Raw genomic sequence first — 19,825 nt, forward strand, 5'->3', positions numbered from 1 at the left:
TGTGAAGAAACCATTCCTTTATTGGTGTGAAGTCCCCGGTCAGGAGGGGCTAAAAACAGTGCTCTACCCCAGACCCATGTCCACACACTGTGTCGAATGTGGATTTTTTTGGGGGGGACAAAAATTACTCAAAAAAACATTCACTGCTTACTTAGACGACAGCAGTACTCATTACTTTCTCTGGGGTGGAGTGGGGGTACTGAACTTAAAAGGGGTCAAGGTTCAAAACCACATTGACAGTTATTATTTGATTCATACTTCTTATTCTCAGAGAGGGAGAGCAGGTGTGGCCAGAAGTGCTTCCCTGTTGAGGTTTCCATGACCGGTGCCGTGGCAGCGGTAGTGGTCTACTTGGCGTTGGCGGAGCTGCTGAGCATCTTGCGGACGGCCTGCACGATGGCGTCGCGGTCGATGCCGAAGATCTTGAGGAGCTCAGTGGGTTTGCCGCTGCGGGGAACGTGGGCCACGGCCATACGGTGCACATTGAAGCCCGTCTCATTTACCACAGCTGAACACACGGCCTCTCCCAGGCCCCCTAAATAATTACAACCACATGTCAGTCAATCACATTTATATGGTAGCCATTTGTATAACAACATTTGTCACAAAGTGTAGGACTAGGGAGCACTAATTTCTGGGTCTTCATAGGACAAATGTGTTAAGTGCTAAGACTGCATCTTACATCCTTCTCAAACTCCTTTGTGTCCATCTTGCTGAGTGGTCTGTCTTTGTGCAGTGAAACCCTGCTTTGCTGTACAGCATGTACAGTAGCTGGCCAGTCAGTCCAATCTATACATCGATTTTGTCTTCCAATCCACTGACCCTGTATCACTGACACCTCAACAGCCCACTGAGCAGCTCTGGGACCTGAGCCTCCCTGACAGGCCTTGCCACCACCCACTCATTGACTGACAATCAGGCCGGGGGTGGCGAAGGGGGGCCGGGGGGTGAGAGAGGGCGTTCTACCACTTTACTGTAGTAGCCATCTGCACTATGGGGGTTCTTGAGGTCTGGGTCTCTCCATACAGCCCCGCTAACACCCCAAACACAGCCTCCCCTTCCTCTCCCTCACACATGGTCCTCCCACCCCCTGTGGCTCTGAGTGGACGCCCACCCCCGTCCCCCCACCTCGCCCTTGCATGCTCACCTGTCACAATACACTATTCATGCTCATGTATAGATGGGGGTGGGGATTGGTAGTCAGTTAAGAACTGACTTGCCTAGTTAGGGTTTGGTCTGCACCGGCCAAACACGGACAACGCTGGGCCTCCCAATCACGGCCAGTTGTGATACAGCCTGGAATCGAACCAGGGTGTCTGTAGATGCTGTTATGCAGTGCTTTAGACCGCTGCACCACTCGGGAGGTTGGGGGGGTTAGTTAATGTTAAGATGCTGACTGTGGCTGTGCTCATTCCTTTCTTTGTTTAGTTCCATCAACGGACTGTATAAATCCCAAGGGACAAATAAGGCAAATGTGCCAAAATAAAACCACACATACACACTTTTGGACTTGTGTGTCCCCCCCCCCCCCCCCCCTCCTGTTTTCTAGGTCAGTGAAAGCCCAAAGGCCAGAGCAGAGCTGAAGTGGAAAAACACTGAGGGACGCTAGTCTCTCCTCCTCCACATGCTTAAATACTGCAGCCATGTCACTTCTCAATATCAGAGCGCGTTAACCACAAATCATAGGAATGCCTGGCAACTCCATAATGTTATATCTGTTACTACATACCTCAGAGGCACTCCGCCACATACGCCACTGGAATTAAATAACCGGCGTTCAGAAGGCAGCCTGTGTGCGCGCAGAGTACCCACCCTCGTAGTAGTGGTCCTCCACTGTGATGATGCGTCCCCTGGTGGCCTTGGCGTGCTCGACGATGGTCTTGGAGTCCAGAGGCTTGATGGTGAAAGGGTCAATCACTCGAATGTTGATCCTCTCTGACAAAACACAAGATCATGCAATGAGCCACAGAAAAGGACTAATAGGACTCAGTCAATGTGAAATCATAATTCCTCTTAACCAATACAAGAGAGAGAGTAGAGAGATATCCCAACATTTGTCAATGCCGGAGCACTCTGACTCGGATGTTGGGGTGTAAATGCGTATTAAAAGAGTGCCAATACAGTTGACATATACTCCAGATCAGGGATGGGCAACTTTCATGGGGGTGGGGGACATAAAAAAAAATCAGAACTCATCATGAGGGGCCGCAGTTGCTTGCAGGTCTGCATACCCACATCCATTTTACTGACCCCGCTCTTGACAGTGGAGAGAATTCTTTTTACGTTTTAGAGTTAATTTTGTGCAAAATCTCCACATTTTGCCATAGGGTGTACAGAAAATGTTGCCGTTTTAAAGCAAGTTTGCTGCAATTCTACACATTTTGCCATAGGGTGGAGAGAAATATTTGCAATTTTTTAGATTATATTTGAGTGAGTCTAACAAAATCAAATGGGGGCCTCCCAGCAGGTAATTTGACCATGATAACAAGTTTAGATAGATAAAAAGTATTCAGGCCACTTGACTTATTCCACATTTTGTTACGTTACAGCCGTATTCTAAAATGGATTAAATACATTTAAAAAAACTCATCAATTTACCACACATTACCCCATAATGACAAAGCGAAAACAGGTTTAGAAATGTTTGCAAATGTATAAAAATAAAAAAACACCTTATTTTCACAAATATTCAGACCCTTTGCTATGATACTCGAAAATTGAGCTCATTGATCATCGTGCGTGTCAGATAAAAAACCAAGCCATGAGGTCAAAGGAATTGTCCGTAGAGCTCTGAAACAGCATTGTGTCGAGGCACAGATCTGGGGAAGGGTACCAAAAAATTCCTGCAGCATTGAAGGTCCCCAAGAACACAGTGGCCTCCATCTTTTTTAAATGGAAGAAGTTTGGAACCACCAAGACTTCTTAGAGCTGGCCGCCCAGCCAAACTGAGCAATCGGGGGAGAAGGGCCTTGGTCAGGGAGGTGACCAAGAACCCAGTGGTCACTCTGACAGAGATCCAGAGTTCTTCTGTGGAGATGGAGAACCTTCCAGAAGGACAACCATCTCTGTAGCATTCCATCAATCAGGCCTTTATGGTACAGTGGCCAGACAGAAGCCACTCCTCAGTAAAAGGCGCATGACAGCCTGCTTGGAGTTTGCCAAAAGGTACCTAAAGAACTCTCAGACCATGAGAAACCAAGATTGAAATATTTTGACCTGAATGCCAAGCGTTACGTCTGGAGGAAACCTGGCACCATCTCTACTGTGATGCATGGTGGTGGCAGCATCATGCTGTGGGGATGTTTTTCAGTGGCAGGGACTGGTAGACTAGTCAGGGTCAAGGCAAAGATGAACGGAGCAAAGTACAGAGAGATCCTTGCTCCAGAGCGCTCAGGACCTCAGACTGGGGCGAAGGATCACCTTCCAACAGGACAAAGACCCTAAGAACACAGCCAGGACAACGCAGGAGTGGCTTCGGGACAATACTCTGAATGTACTTGAGTGGCCCAGCTAGAGCCCGGACTTGAACCTGGTCAAACAAGCGTTTCGCTACACCCGCACTAACATCTGCTAAACACGCGTATGTGACGATAACATTTGACATCTCTGGAAAGACCTGAAAATAGCTATGCAGCAACACTCCCCATCCAACCTGACAAAGCTTGAGAGGATCTGCAGAGAAGAATGGGAGAAACTCCCCAAATACAGGTGTGTCAAGCTTGTAGCGTCATACCCAAGAAGACTCAAGGCTGTAATCACTGCCAAAGGTGCTTCAACAAAGTACTGAGTAAAGGGTCTGAATACTTATGTAAATGTGATATTTCAGTTTTAAATTTGCAAAAAATGATGTGGTATTATGTGTAGATTGATGAGGGAAAAAAACTAGCGTCTGAATACTTATGTAAAAAGGTTTTGTAATATGCATTTGCAAAAAATTATAAAAACCTGTTTTTTCTTTGTCATTATGGGTATTGTGTGTAGAATAAGGCTATAACGTAACAAAATTTGGAAAAAGTCAAGGGGTCTGAATACTTTCTGAATGCACTGTATATATACACAGTATATATCTCCATCTGAGAGCCTTCAAAAGGGGGGCGGGCCGCCAGTTGCCCATCCCTGCTCCAGATCATGATGAACGGTCCAATGCCTTAATGGGACCAATCTCACAACAAAGTGTCAGCATGTTTGTGTGTGTGCGTGCATATGTCACTCAGAAGACGTTGATGCCATCAGCGCCTTGGTAAAGAGCACATTTACTGACAGCAAATGTAGAATATAGACCGAGTTACTGTGACGGATCTATGTAACTTTTCAAAATTCCGGTTCTGTACCCTTCTTTAGCATTTCAGCAGCTGCCAGTGCCTCATGAAGGGTCACGCCCGCTCCGATCACCGTCACATGATCATCGCTGGTCTTGTACACAACCTGGTGGACAAGGGATGGAGGTTTCTATTATCTAGGCATGTTTCTATTATCTAGGCATGTTTCAATTCAAATAATGTCGCAAGCATGTAAGTACTCTAAGACAGTTGTAAGTCTTTAAAGGGGCAGTGCAGTAAAAAAAAATAACATAATTGGTCTCCATACCTTCGCCTGTCCCACATGAAAGTCCTCGTTGCTGTTGTAAAGAACAGTGTTCTCTGGGCGACTGGTTCTGATGAAACACACACCCTGGAGCACAGATGAAACGTGTCAAATCGGCCTCTGGACTTTCATTACCTTGTCATTTATCAGACCGCTTTATTAAAACAGAGTCACACTCAGCAGCTGTGTGAACACAATATATTTGGTTCATTTCACTAGGCAGTTAAGAAATTCTTATCGACAATGACGGCCTACCACCATATTGCAGAGTGGGCGCAAAGCAAGAGGCAGATGTGATAGAGAGGGATCTGAGTACCTTCGTGTTGGCGGCCAGCTCCACAGCTTTCTCAGTGGACACGCCGTCGCTAGGGTAGAAAATGGTTGCCGTGGGAATGGCTCTGAACATGGCAATGTCTTCGAGGCCCATCTGAGAAGGACCATCCTCTCCTAGAACACACACACACACGCACGTACATACACACGCGCAAGTCAGACAGAACAACACTTGGCGTGTTTGGGGCTGCTGAAAGTGAAAGCTACAGGGCAGGCATGCGTTCAGTGGGGCGAGTCGGCGTGGGCATGCAATGTACCTGAGGAACCAAAAGGAAGCCTGGCCGCCCCGCCACCACCACTTCCGTGACACAGAGAGAGAGAGAGGGAGGGAGGGAACGAGTGCTGGCCGGTGCCACACTGATACATTAATAGATGGAAGGAAGATGTGAAGAAACAAAAGCAAAGTTCAGGATTCAGGAAATAATACAGGATTATACGACGCGAGGTCAACAACGAGGGAACGATTCAACCCACTGCAGGATTGTTACCAAAATGTTTGGTCGAAACCAACTGAAGCCAAAGGCCCTCTCCACCTAAACAGTTTTAGGGGAAGCACTGTGTGACAGTAAGCCAAGTCTTCTGCAGTGGGCTGAATCAGTCCCAGAGGAACAAGTGCTGAGAGCTACGTCAGGGTCACAGTGAGGAAGTCACAGGGGTCACTACACAGACAGTTCACTATGGGGGGGGGGGGGGGTCAAAGGTCAGTGGGCGGACTGACCGATGGACACGCCGCAGTGGGAGCCACACAGATTGATGTTGCTCTCGGAGATGGCGGCCATGCGAAGCTGGTCGTAGGCACGCGTGAAGAAGGTGGCGAAGGTGCTGGCGAACACCACGTTGCGGTCCCGCGTGGCACAGCCCACCGCAATGCTCACCTGACAGAGGAGGAGAGGGAGGAAAGCGGTGTTCATGATTACAAAGACCAGATAGAAGCCTGAGCAACTTGTGTTCTCACAGTCTGCCCAAAGTGCCTCACATCAATCTTTAGACACATAAGAAGGGAGCCAGCATCTTTCAATTCATACGGGGGGAAATGTTCTGTTTGTCCCATTTCATTTCCTGTTAGCCCTGAGAAATCCCATTCTGTTCCCCATGAGGCCTTGCTAAGGGAATGGGGCCTGTGTGAGACATGGTCAGTGAGAGCTTTTACTCACGAAAATACAATGCATTGGTGGTTTAAACAAATGCCATGTACATTAGGTACAGCAAAGCAAAGTGTCGTCAGCTAGCATAGAGCATTATCGTTGTCAGGGACAAACAACAGGATACTCAGAAATCCAGCAAAGCATTAAAATGTTCCAATCCCTTAATAATATTTGATGTGACAGCACGGCCAGGGTAAAGAATTCATCTAAATAACATCTGATCTATATTTTACTTCTCTATTGTGTGTGGGAGTCACAACGAGTCACAGGCCACAATACAGCCCCATTACACCTGCCAGTGATGCCTCTGAAGGAACTGCCACTGGAATCATGCTGAGACATTACGAATTAATAGGTCTCTTAGCCAACCAGGTAGATGGATCCAGGCCCTAGAAGTGTGGGTGTGGCACTCTGAATGTCAGAGGTGAATAATTCACACGCGGGTGAAAAGAAGCAGAAGAGGACATTTTTTTCGGGTCAGATATGTGGCATTGGGTGTCGGCTAAGCTTACCATGTTCTGCTCGGCAATGTAGCACTCGACGTAGCGTTCGGGGTGCTCGTTCTTAAAGAGCTCAGAGAAGGTGGAGTTCTTGGTGTCGCCATCCAGAGCCACCACATGCTCGTTGTAGCGGCCTAGCTTAGCCAGAGCCATGCCATAGGCCTTCCGCGTGGCAATCTGGAGCCAAACACAACCAATGGGTTAGTTCATATTTATTTTTTATTTTAAACAGGTCAGTGTAGCCGTCCATCACCATAAGTTCAGATAGTGCCCGTGCCTTGTTCCAGGACTTAAAGAGTCTCTCTCTCTCTCTCAAACGCTCTTGCTCCCTCTCAAGTACACGCACCTTCTCTCCGAGTTTGTAGCTGGGTGCGCTGGGCATGCGAACGTTGCGCAGGCTGACGGGCGGGGCGTCCTCAGTGGGCGTAGCGGGGTACAGGCGCTTATTACTGTTCATGATGCGCGCCTGGATGTCCTTCAGCACCCCCTCAGCCATCTCCTTAGGCAGGGGCTTCCCATGCCAGCCCATCTTGTCCTCCGCAGCTATAACACACACAGAGAACACGGAAAACACACACACGCACAGCGAATACGGCTTTAGTATGTATATAAGCAGTGCATCGATTGGTGGGCAATCTGCTCATTTTATATATCCGTTTGATGATACCAGCACCGAATGATCGTAAATGACGCATTCCTCAACGCCCCCTCCCCCCACCCTCCCCTCTCATCACAAAGCCTTACACATGAGTGGCCATCAAAAGACAATTCCATAGGTCAGGGCTCCACATCAAAAGCCCTACTGACAATAACCAGACAAAGGCCAGTGATCTGAGTGTGTCCTACACATGCAGAGGGATTAACAGGCTGCTGTAGCTACATCTCTAAAGCACTGCCCAGATTACCACATGTTTAGGTGCCCCTCAGAGGAGACAGGGAGGGCTTATTCAGGTCCATCAGACATAACTTTATGTATTTTAAGGGACAGGCACAGATTATGCCTTTTTGATTTTAGGATTAGCTGGGTTTGATAGTAGGTATTGATTACAAAGCAGCAGCCGAGCACCACAGATATTTTGGAATGTGGATGAGTAGAGGGGAGTCTGTCAGTGTCCCAATCAAGCAGTGTTAGTATATTTCAGGAAAAGGTAGTGCTGCTATAGCAGGGTTTCCATCTCACCCACCCCGGTATAGTATTAGGGTTTGGTTAGTCTCTGGGTGAACCCGTCTGTACTAGTACCTATAGGGGCACATGGGATTCAGTTTCTGAGCTGTATTACTGTTGGGGAGTGTGTACCTGGGATTCCCTTGCCCTTGATGGTTTTGGCTACGATGGCGGTGGGCTGGTGACGGGGTTGGCTCAGAACCTTAGTCAGCTCGTCCACACTGTGCCCGTCCACAATGATGGCATTCCACCTACAAACACATACACACACCAGGGAAAAATTGGTGGGAGTCATTTACATTCTCAGGCCCACTTTCACGGTCTCTAGGCCACACATGTTCTAGGACAGACTTTCTCCCAGCACTCACCCGAAGGCTTCGCAGCGTTTCTGGTACTTCTCCACATGGTGCTGCAGGGGAGCCGGGTCACTCTGTCCCAGACGGTTGATGTCCAGGATGGCCACCAGGTTGTCCAGCTGGTAGTAAGAGGCGAAGGCCATGGCCTCCCACACCGAGCCCTCAGACATCTCCCCATCACCCAGCAGGCAGTACACACTGTAGCTACGGAGAGACAGACAGACAGACAGAATTAGACGCAAGATCACAGCAGTAAAGCTTTTGTAATAAATAAACACTAATAAACATGTAGAGTAATATGACTAATCCACAATTTTCAATTGATTACCACTTGACTAAGGGATGAAATGAAATTATAACACTTTCCCTCAACATCTCCTCCCCTTCCGGCAGAAATTTGTCCACACAACCCCCACCCTTCATCTTCGAAATGAGGCCGCCCCTCAACCGCCCTCCCCGAATACAGAGCGAACAGAAACAGTTGAAACCCTCTCGGAGCTCCCATCACCCTGCATGGTTAACAGGGCCTGACAGCTTTCCAGTCAAATAGACACATTCTCATTAAAGCGAGAAGATCGGCCGAGACACGACGCATTACGGCACGCATTCCGAACCGGACAGCATTCCGGAGCCCAGAGAGGGAGCCACAGACACCTGGACCAGATACCGTTTAACATCCTCCCTCCCGGTTACTCTCAGTTAGTCTCGCCTCAGGGGAGCTGCAGCACCTCTCACGACTCACAGACAGACAGAAAGCCCTTCCCTGCACCAACACACTGGCTAAACCTCTGAGCTGCAATTTAAAATTTAAATTTAAATCAACACAATCTAATAGGCTTACATGATGGTACACTAAACATGACCAAAAGTATGTGGACACTTGCTCGTCGAACATCTATTTCCAAAATCATGGGCATTAATACGGAGTTGGTCCCCTCATTTGCTACTATAAACAGACTCCACTCTACAGGGAAGGAACTGATGTTGGGCAACTAGGCCTGGCTTGTAGTCGGCATTCCAATTCATCCCAAAGGTGTTCGATGGGGTTGAGGTCAGGACTCAATGCATGCCAGTCAAGTTCTTCCACAGTGATCTTGACAAACCATTTCTGTATGGACCTCGCTTTGTGCATGGGTGCATCGTCATGCTGAAACAGGAAAGGGACTTCCCCAAACAGTTGCCACAAATTTGGAAGCACAGCATCGTCTAGTGTATGCTGTAGCGTTAAGATTTCCCTTCACTGGAACGAAGGGGCCTAGCCTGAACCATGAAAAACAGCCCCAGACCATTATTCCACATCCACCAAACTTTACAGTTGACAATATGCATTTGGGCAGGAAGCGTTCTCCTGATGTCTGCCAAACCCAGATTTATCAGTTGGACTGTCAGATGGTGAAGCGTGATTCATCACTCCAGAGAACACGTTTCCTCTGTTCCAGAGTCCAATGGCGGCGAGCTTCACACCACTCAAGCCAACGCTTGGATTTGCGCATGGTGATCTTAGGCTTGTGTGCAGCTGCTCAGCCATGGAAACCCATTTCATGAAGCTCCTATCAGTTCTTGTGCTGACATTGCTTCCAGAGGCAGTTGGGAACTCGGTATTGAGCGTTGCAACCGAGGACAGATGATTCTTACGCGCTATGTGCTTCAGCACTCGAGGGTCCTGTTCTGTGAGCTTGTGTGACCTATCACTTTGCGGCTGAGCATTTCAGCCGAATCACTAATTTGAAGAGGTGTCCACATACTTTTGTTTATATAGTGTATATGATACAATAGCAGTGTGTTGACTGACTGGTTGTTATAACATATGAGTTGATGATAATGGTGATTATGTAGCTCGTTAATTACATGGACAAAAGTAGATATCAACATATGAATGGATAAATGACGACTCTATTGTTTTGGAGGAATGACACTGTTGGAAGAGAGCTATTTACACAAAGTCAAAAGCTTTTCACAGATTAACGTTTTGCCATCCCTAATAAAATCGCTGGCTGTCAAAGGCTATGCCAACAGGGCATTAGGTCGGGGCACTCTGAAGACAACCGTCACACACACACACACACACACACACACACAATGGTAACCCAACTGAGGTAACCCTTCAAATGTGCATAACGGCGTGTGTGTGTGTGTGTGTAAGTATGCACTTAAGACAACACACACACACAGGAGAGTGTATCCTACACATTCTGAGGGATTACTGAGCTTCTGCAGCTCTAAACTCTAAAGCACTGCCTGGATTAGTTAGGAGTTTGGGTGCCCCTCGTAGCACAGAGATCGAGACCTTGTTCAAACACACAAAGCCTTTGAAAGACAATAGATAATAATCATATTTAAAATACACCTTCATGCGTGTAACAGGATAACTACGCAGTCTAACCTTTAATTTAACCTTCTATTTAGACAGGTTATGGATCAACCCATATTGTATTTTACCATAATGCATTGGTTTGAGGCGAGCAGTCTAGTCTAAAGCTGATCTCTTCAGACAGAGATGCTCTCCCTCTCTCATATAATGCCACAGCATTGCCCCAGGGAGAGTACAAGGTGAGAGTATTAGAGGGGTGAGAACAGAACACATCAAACTGACAGCTCACAGTCCAAACCTGTACCGAGCGCCCTCAGGGCGTTCTGTCAAACATAGACCCAACGACAGGGAAACGTCGTCTCCACGCACACCCTTGTGAACCTGCGCCAAATTGTTTTACGTTGCACTTTGATCAGCTAAGCATGGATAATCATATTCAAACGCCATTTGCTGAATCAATTAAACAGTGAGGGTTTAAAGCTGTAATGTGGCATTTTGACTCACTAATCCTCACCCTCCCGCTAAGTGTATTTGACACATTCAGTCATTTGAGTCATGGATCACTCCCTTTATCCGTGACACTGGCCTAAGCATGTAGGGCTGTATGTTTTGGGGCCACAGACCATAAGAGGAAGAGTTTGTAACAAAAGCAGTCATACATTACAGACAAGTCAGAGTTAAGGCTGGATGAGAGCGAGCGAGAGGCGAGGGAAAGAGCACGCTCTCTTGTTGTTGTTGATTTCATTAGGATCCCCGTTAGCCGATGCCAATGGCCACAGCTAGTCATACTGGGGTCCGACACATAATAACAAATACATTACAGACTAAATACTTTACAATTGACATACATTAACATGTAGTGTGTGTGTGTTTGCATCTATCAGTTACACATACGTAAGTAGGTCACATGGGGGAGGCGTTGTGCCGTGAGGTGTTGCTTTATTTGTTTAAAAAAAAAACAGGTTTGCTGTTCACTTGCGCTATATTAGATGTAAGGGAGTTCCATGCACTCATGGCTCTGTATAATACTGTATGTTTCCTTGGATTTGTTATGGACCCGGGGGCTGTGAAAAGACCCCTGGTGGCATGTCTGGTGGGGTACGTGTGTGTGTCAGTGCTGTGTGTAAGTTAACTATGCAAACAATTCTCTTAGCCAAGAGACTGGCATGCATAGTATTGATATTAGCCCTTTGATTACAATGAAGAGCAAAACGTGCCACTCTATTCTGGGCCAGCTGCAGCCTAACTAGGTCATTCTTTGCAGCACATGACCAGATGACTGGACAGTAATCAAGACTTGCCTTGTGGAGTGTGGTGCAGAGCATCACGGACAGATCTCTCCCAATCTTTACAACCATCGAGTCAATATGTTTAGAACCTGACCGTTTTACAACCCAAGTAATTTAGTCTCCTCAATTTGCTCAACAGCCACAGGTCTAGAACTTCGGGAATGATTTGTATCAGATACAATGCAATTAGTTTTAGAGATGTTCTGGACCGGTTTATTACTGGCCACCCATTCTAAAACTGACTGCAACTCTTTGTTTACGGTTGCAGTGACTTTACTAGCTGTGGTTGCTGACGCATGCGTATAGGGTTGAATCATCAGCATACATGGACAAACAGGCTTTGTTAATTGCCAGTGGCAGGTCATTGATAAAAATAGAAAAGAGTAGAGGGCCAAGAGAGCTGCCCTGCGATACACCACACTTTAAATGTTTATCATCAGAGAAGCATCCAATAAAGAAAACTATGTGTTCTATTAGATAGATAGCTCTGATTCCACAATATGGGAGAGGTTTTTCAACAACAAGGTTCTGGTCAATAATATCAAAGACGTTACTGAAATCTAACAGCACAGCTCCCACAATATTTATTTCAACCAATCCATCAGTCATTTGTGTCAGTGCAGTACATGTTGCGTGCCCTTCTCTATAAGCATGCTGAAAGTCTTATTAATTTGTTTACAGAAAAATAGCATTGTATTTGGTCAAACACATTTTTTCCCCAACAGTTTGCTTAAGCAAGCTGATAGGTTGGCTGTTAGAAACAGTAAAGGCCGCTTTACCATTCTTGACTTTGGCTTCCCTTCAGGCCTGAGGACAAACTCTTTCCTCTAGGCTCGGATGAAAGATATGACATATAGGAGTGGCTATAGAGTCAGCTACCATTCTCAGTAGTTTTCCATCTAATTTGTCAATGCCAGGAGGTTTGCCATTGTTGATCGATAACAATAAATGTTTCCACCTCTCCCACACTAACTTTACAAGATTCAAACGTACAATGTTTTTTTCATTATTTGTTTAATGCATGAGAACGATGGCTCACTGCTTGTTGTTGGCATTTCCAGCCTAAGTTTGCCCACTTTGGCAATTAAATCATCCTTAAAATAATTGACAATCACTGCATCACAGTGCTAGCTGTGCCACCAGAGACTCTGGGTTCGAGCACAGGCTCTGTTCTAGCCGGCCGCGACCGGGAGGTCCATGGGGCGGCGCACAATTGGCCTAGCGTCGTCCGGGTTAGGGAGGGTTTGGCCGGCAGGGATATCCTGGTCTCATCGGGCACTAGCGACTCCTGTGGCGGGCCGGGTGCAGTGCATGCTGACCAGGTCGCTAGGTGTACGGTGTTTTCTCCGACACATTGGTGCGGCAGGCTTCCGGGTTGGATGCGCACTGTGTTAAAAAGCAGTGCGGCTTGGTTGGGTTGTGTTTCGGAGGACGCATGGCTCTCGACCTTCACCTCTCCCGAGCCCGTACGGGAGTTGTAGCGATGAGACAAGACAGTAACTGCTAACAACTGGATACCACGAAATTGGGGAGAAAAAGGGGGTAAAAAAAAAATATATAAAAATATATATAAAAACAATATTGACAATATCAAATGGATTTGTGATGAATAAGCCATCTGATTCGATGAAAAATGTAGTTGAATTTGTATTTAAGCCCTAATTTAATTTAAAGTACAACTTATTTTCCAAAATTATTTAAATCATTGATCTTGGCTTCATAGTACAGTTTCTTCTTTTTGTTAAGTTTAGTCGCAAAATATCTCAATTTGCAGTAAGTCAGACTCATTAGCCACTCCTTTTGCCCTATCTCTTTCAACCATACAGTTGTTCAATTCCTCATCAATCCATGGAGCCTTAACAGTTCTAACAGTCAGTTTCTTAACAGGTGCATGTTTATCAATAATTATAAGAAGCTATGTCATAAATTCGTCAAGTGCAGTGTCTAGATGCATTGTTTACATCATCCACATAAGAGTCACGGCAAAATGTTTTGTATGATCTCATACACTATTTTAGGCCCAGCTTTAGGAACCTTGGCTTTCCTGGATGTAGCCACAATATTGCGATCACTGCATCAAATGGGTACAGCTTCAGAACAAAGTACTACAGTATTAGTAAAATGTGATCAATACATGATATTTGATAGTTCCTGTAGTGTTTGTAAACACCCTGGTAGGTTGATTAATAACCTAAACCAGATTACAGGCACTGGTTAAAGTGAGACGCTTCCTCTTGAGCGGACAGCTTGATGAAAACCAGTCAATATTCAGGTCCCCAAGAAAAGAGACCTCTCTGTTTACATCAAATACACCATCTAGCATTTCACATACATTATCTAGATACAAGAAGAGGTTTTAGAGGAGGCAGGTGAACCTGCAACCACAACACATCAATAACACTTGACATGAGATCTTCTATAAGCATTACAGGGATATGGCCCTGAGTATATACAGCAACACCTCGCCATAGGCATTCCCGTCTCTTCAGTAGATGTTATATCCTTGTATTGCAACTGCCGTATCAAAGGAATTATCTAAGTGAGTCTCGGAAATGTCTAATATATGAATGTTATCTGACGTTAGCAAGTTGTTGAATTCATGACCCTTGTTTTTTTAAGGCTATTATATTAATATGGGCTATTTTCAGGTCTTTCTTGGGTAGCTTGTCAGAGATAGACATAATATGGAAAACAACAAACAAAGGAAGGGTTAGTAGTGAGAGAGATAAGGGAGTGAGAAGAGCAAAAGAGGGAGAAAGAGGGAGGCTCTCTCGCAGCCCTGATTATTAGAGCAGAAGAATTGACTGAACAAAATGCAGAGAAAGCGCATCCAACCCACCCCGTGTGTACATTCTACGGCAGGCTGCTCTGTTACAGTCCAAAAATGAAACCAGAGAATAGCAACAACAACAAAAATCCTATTAAAAAAACTTTTTTCAAAAGTCTATCCCTAACCCCAAAGTACAGCTCAGCTGCCCTCTACTGTTCTAGCCTTTTTCTATGGATTCAGATATAAAAGGGGAATCTGCTTTTGTCATATACAGAGAGTGGAGCCTGGAACGCTGTCTATGGCTGTCTGCCCAGTGTTCACGTGGCTGTTCTGGAACTCGCTGCGCACAATAAAGAAGCTGGCTTCCAAACCATGTTCAGCCGTGAAACGGCCAGCCTCTCTCTCCACACCCCCACACCCTTGCATCTACTCTCTATAGGGGCGGTGAAATGTCAAATGTCAGATTGTCACGTTGTTCGCAGAGAGTGTGCACCATGAGTATAGGTGTGTTTGTTGTGTCCATGCATGCCTTTTGTCTATGAACGGGACGGCTTTCTGCCTATGTGCGGGCGAGTATCACAGTACACCTTCATTGTAGGGCGCATCAGACTTATTTAATTGCACATATTTCCTTGTGCTTTACTTCCCTTTGTCTATGCTATGTATCTGATTATTTGTGTGTTGGTCTGTCTGTCGCTGTGTGTTCTTGTATAGCCAGACAACGTATAACCGCGCAACTACAGAATGACCTTAGAGGGGTGTCGAGCATGTCACTGAGTCCTATGCAGAAGTCCATATTATGTGCAGACGTGTATATGTGGGAGAATGGTCTCTCACCTGGCCTTGTCAAAGTATTTCCCAGTGTAGGCCATCCCGCAGGCAGCCCCCAGACCCTGTCCAAGAGAGCCGGTGGCCACATCCACAAACTGCTGCTTCTGTTGACACACACACACACACACACACACACACGCACGCACAAATGGTAGACATCACAGCACATAATAAACATGCATTACACCAACAAACACACATTACACATTAAACAAAGTCATCAAACATTACATCAACTACGCTGTTAAATTGCACCGACATAAACTAATCCGACACAAAGACTACCTACTCAGTCATAACACACCCACATTCAGGTCTCATTACCGTCAAAATCACACACTGTCCACAAAACACACACTTCCTCTCAAACATACACACACTTCCTAAACATACACATTCATTCAGTGGTCATATTAACAGCTCAACAGGGTAAATCAATGTGTAAGCATTAGATGGAGAGATACCGAATCTTAATTGAGGGAATCAGTGGCTTACTCATGCATGTGTGAACAGGGCATGGCATTACTAGGAAGCTACTGTGCGTGCACACAAAAGGGGCGTTGGACAGCCTGTCTGTCACACAAGCACATACAGTCTACACTACAGTATAGACTGTATGTTGTGTGCTCAGACTTCCTCTCTTCGACAAGGGAATACCAGTGCTCTGAAAAAGAGTTTCGGAGGATAAATTTGACTGTTTAACAAATAAGTTTAAAAAAAACTGTCATGGGTGAACAGGTCTGTGAGCAAGAAAGGGCTAAAGATAAGCCAGGCTTTTAAAAAGGCTAACTCTCATTGTGTTAGTGGAGCGTAGAGGTTTTTTGTGGGACAAACAAGGTCTTGTCTTGTGGATCGACAGGTCACTTCCTGCTCCTATTCTTACCGGCACAGGGTGTCCCTCCAGGATGGAGTCGACCTTACGGAGGTTGAGCAGTTCGCTCTCCTTCAGGTAGCCTGTCTCGGCCCACACCGCGTAAAGCACCGGGGCTGCATGGCCCTGGAGGAGACAGAGAAAGAGAGGGAGAGACAGAGTTAGAGAGTTAGAGAGTTAGAGAAAGAGAGAGAGAGAGAGAACAGTCTCGCAGATACAAGTTACGACTTTGTTACCGTCGCACAGAGACATGACCTCATGCAGACAGAACACACACAAAGGGCCCTAGTTAATGTAAAACAGACTTCAACTATTCACTACAACCATCTTTTACAGCCAAGCTGTTATTCCCCATGTTAGACTCTCACATACAGTATCACACTCGGTGCCTGGACCACGTTCATTTCTTGGATTGAGAAACTCATCCCAAATGTTCTTCCTTCCACACCTCCAAAATGAATGACATTCCAGTAGTCCCAGTAGGAGTACATTCCCGCCTCCCGGTCGGTCTCCTAAAGGGCCCAGGTCCCTGCACCAGATTACATGCTTACTCTACAAATTGGGCCTTTAAAAACTCTCAAATCATATGGCTGGCTCTTCCCAGCACAGACTGGACAATGCAATCTGACTGGTGAAAAATCCTATGAACATACAGCTTTCCATCAATTCATCAGGTTGATTTTTGGAAATGGAATGAGTTTGATACAGAGCCCTTGAGCTGGCTAAGGGTTCTAACCACTCTGCCAATCTACTCTGACAAACTTGATAAAACGGAGTCTGATGGCCATACTTTATCACAGACTCAATAACATCGAATTTAGACAGGTTGAGCACAGAGGCATTAAGGTTAAATCACTTCGAATGAATACGGGAAAGTGTACCTTTGGAAGCCTTCAGACTGTGCATGTACACGTTTCACCACTATCTGGGCCTGGGATACCTGTGTTTCCCCAGAGGGAGGTTAAGGGGTTAGGGATGTCTAGACAGGGGGGGAGAGTGGTACCTTGGAGAGGACGAAGCGGTCGCTGTTGATGTTCCGGGGTTCCTCAGGGCGGTACTTCATGGTGTGGAAGAAGAGCACAGACATGATCTCTGCCACACTGCAGCATGATGTGGGGTGACTGGAGGCCAGAGAAGACAGGACAAGGGGTCAGACCAGGGGCTCTGACTGACACATGCACGCACAAATAAAACACACACACACCTCCACGTGCTCAGCTCACACTGAAGTGTATAGCTGGAAAGTGTCACACACACACACTAAATGACCTACAATCAGTTTTGACTACGACGTCGCCCTCCAATATTTCCACTAGACACACGCATGCAGACACATTGACAGTCAGAGCCGAGACTTCGCAACACGCACACACTGTTTGGAGGATCAGAGGAAACAAAGGCCTCTTCGGCTGCATTTGATCACCTCGACTTAAACTCTGATATTCATTCTTCATTGAGTGCCGGAGTTAAGCCTATATTAGCCTGTGTACCAACTGTAACCGTCATCTGGTAATAAAGCATCGACACTCATTCACGACAATCGATCCACTATTTGCCTGTAACATAAGGCAGACCCTCTTCAACACATTCAGTCACCCAACAATTACAACAGTTGTATTACAGCTGACAGCAAAAAACACGTATTTTTGTTTTGTCGCCAAAACTCCGTGCTCGAAGCAAAATGCAAAAAAAATACAATATAAAAACGTCATTTGAAAGCATCTTATAAGCATAACTTATGAGATTCCAAACAGAGCATGGCCATTTAGAACACTTCACCATAGCACAGGTGCCAGGTACCCACCAGAATTATGATTTTTAATCAACCTGAAACGGAAAGGTGGTTAAAAACAGACAATCAATAAAATAAATATGTATTGAAGTAAAATCATCAACTAAAAGACAAATAAATTACCCCCCCCCCCAAAAAAAAAAAAAAAAAAAAAAAGTATAATTCTGCCTTGGCCTTATTTGTCGATGTGGAATTAGAAATATTTACTAAAAAAGGTTGTGTCCCTGGTTATAATGCCTCCAATAGCATATTTTATGTGAGCTGTTTACTGCACTGTAATAAACAGACCTAAGGAAATAAGAACATCTAATGAATTAATGTCTCAAAATATAAATAACATGTGTTCTAACAACATTTACCGCTATCTGGCATTTCTCTTAACCCGAATATCGTGTGCCCCAAAAATATACAAAGGACAAGCCTGAAAAATAATTATAGAAAGGGAGGGCATTGGCTGAAGATTGCCCAGGACGCGGTGGACCGACGAGCATCAAAATCAGCCCGTCACCAATCGTTTCGCTCTGCGAAGAGGATGGGAGGTGAAGGCTGCATTTATGCAGGCGCGTTGGAGCGCCAGGCACGAACGCAGTCCCTTTAGTTGCGGCGGACGAACCCCACGTCGCCACCACGTGTAACGACCCATTCATTATTGAATCACATTTTCGCTCACATCTTACATAACCAGAAAAAAATATGAATTCAAAGACTTTAAAAAAGGCCTGCCGTTACGCTACTGCACATTCGAAAATAATGTATCAATGCACCTGCAACGAGTAGTCTATTTTTTTAACCTTTATTTAACTAGGCAGGTCAGTTAAGAACAAATTCTTATTTACAATATCGGCCTACCCCGGCCAATTGTGAGGCTGGGCCAATTGTGCGCCGCCCTATGGGCCTCCCAATCACGGCCGGATGTGATACAGCCTGGAATCGAACCAGGTAGGTTTACATGCGTAATGGCCATGGCTCGGACATCGCACTGAGATGCAGTGCCTTAGACCGCTGCGCCACTCGGGACCCCTATTACAACATAATAAGGCATAACACAATGGCTGCATATTGTATCTACATCTATATGTAACCCAATTTCATCCATGTCAAATATGAATGCCAAATGGACAGCTAAAATTAAAGAACATTCGCCTTTTCTGGAGCGATGCGTAATATACGCGCAATGTCCGAGTCGTGGTCATTACGCATGTAAACCTATCGCTTAGCCTGCATGGACACCTCATATCGCACATTTCTTTTTCTTTTTGAAGCATGAATTAAAACATGGTGCTTACCCACTGCCTGCCGCAGTAGTAGCCTTGATAGAATTGATCCGGAGCCGATTGGCGATGTTCCTAAGCGTCTGCAGGGTCTGCTGGTCGGGTTTGTGATAGTCCTCCATCTGTGCGCACTTCTGTCAAAAATACACTTTAACGAAGCAAAATACTGTCCGGGATAAAAACACGAACAACGTCGGGGTAAAGACTAGGAAAATCGCCTTGAAGTTGTGCGGGGGGATAGAGTCGGAGAGAATTACAGAGAGTGGGGTGTTGGTAAAACCTATGAAAATGGCTAATCTAGAGCTAAAAGGAGAGAGAGACCGCACACGGGCTCAACGACCACAGAGTGCGTGTGTGTGTGGCAGTGCACAAAGTAGGCTACACATGGGCGAAATGGTGGAGGTGGAGTTGCCAAGGCCAAGTGCAATGGACTTACTGTCACGCGGGAGGCGTCCCCACACCGCGTCAACCAACACTGTCGCTCGTACTGCAGGGACAAACAACAGGGGTGGCGTCGGCATAATGCGCTGTCGTAGGCTACTCTCTGCTACTTCTGTCAAAGATCAGGGAAAAGTGCAAGATTGCGATTGCATATACTGTAGGTAGT

The 19,825-nt window shown here is 45.9% G+C and overlaps 1 protein-coding gene across 1 annotated transcript; it reads right to left on the reverse strand.

Annotated features, from left to right (window-relative positions):
- On the reverse strand, window positions 1-19,566 carry LOC139417231 (transketolase-like). The gene is made up of 14 exons (XM_071166477.1): window positions 19,234-19,566; window positions 17,159-17,276; window positions 16,168-16,281; window positions 15,291-15,388; window positions 8,096-8,287; window positions 7,860-7,978; window positions 6,909-7,105; window positions 6,575-6,739; window positions 5,636-5,792; window positions 4,901-5,031; window positions 4,588-4,671; window positions 4,332-4,425; window positions 1,813-1,935; window positions 1-535 (listed from the first exon to the last, which is right to left on the reverse strand). The coding sequence occupies exons 1-14, from the start codon at window positions 19,338-19,340 to the stop codon at window positions 348-350; spliced, it is 1,887 nt and encodes a 628-aa protein (XP_071022578.1). The 5' UTR covers window positions 19,341-19,566; the 3' UTR covers window positions 1-347.
- Window positions 19,567-19,825: the final 259 nt, after the last annotated feature.

The sequence above is a fragment of the Oncorhynchus clarkii genome, chromosome 9 (assembly GCF_045791955.1).
Source record: "Oncorhynchus clarkii lewisi isolate Uvic-CL-2024 chromosome 9, UVic_Ocla_1.0, whole genome shotgun sequence".
Classification (NCBI taxonomy): domain Eukaryota; kingdom Metazoa; phylum Chordata; class Actinopteri; order Salmoniformes; family Salmonidae; genus Oncorhynchus; species Oncorhynchus clarkii.

Excerpts from the sequence above, each read along its gene's own strand:
- LOC139417231 (XM_071166477.1), bottom strand. The coding sequence starts at position 19,340 with ATGGAGGACTATCACAAACCCGACCAGCAGACCCTGCAGACGCTTAGG. Across the intron at positions 7,979-8,095 it reads AAACGCTGCGAAGCCTTCGG|GTGGAATGCCATCATTGTGG; the intron begins GTGAGTGCTGGG and ends ATGTGTTTGTAG. Across the intron at positions 4,426-4,587 it reads TTCATGTGGGACAGGCGAAG|GTTGTGTACAAGACCAGCGA; the intron begins GTATGGAGACCA and ends CTTGTCCACCAG.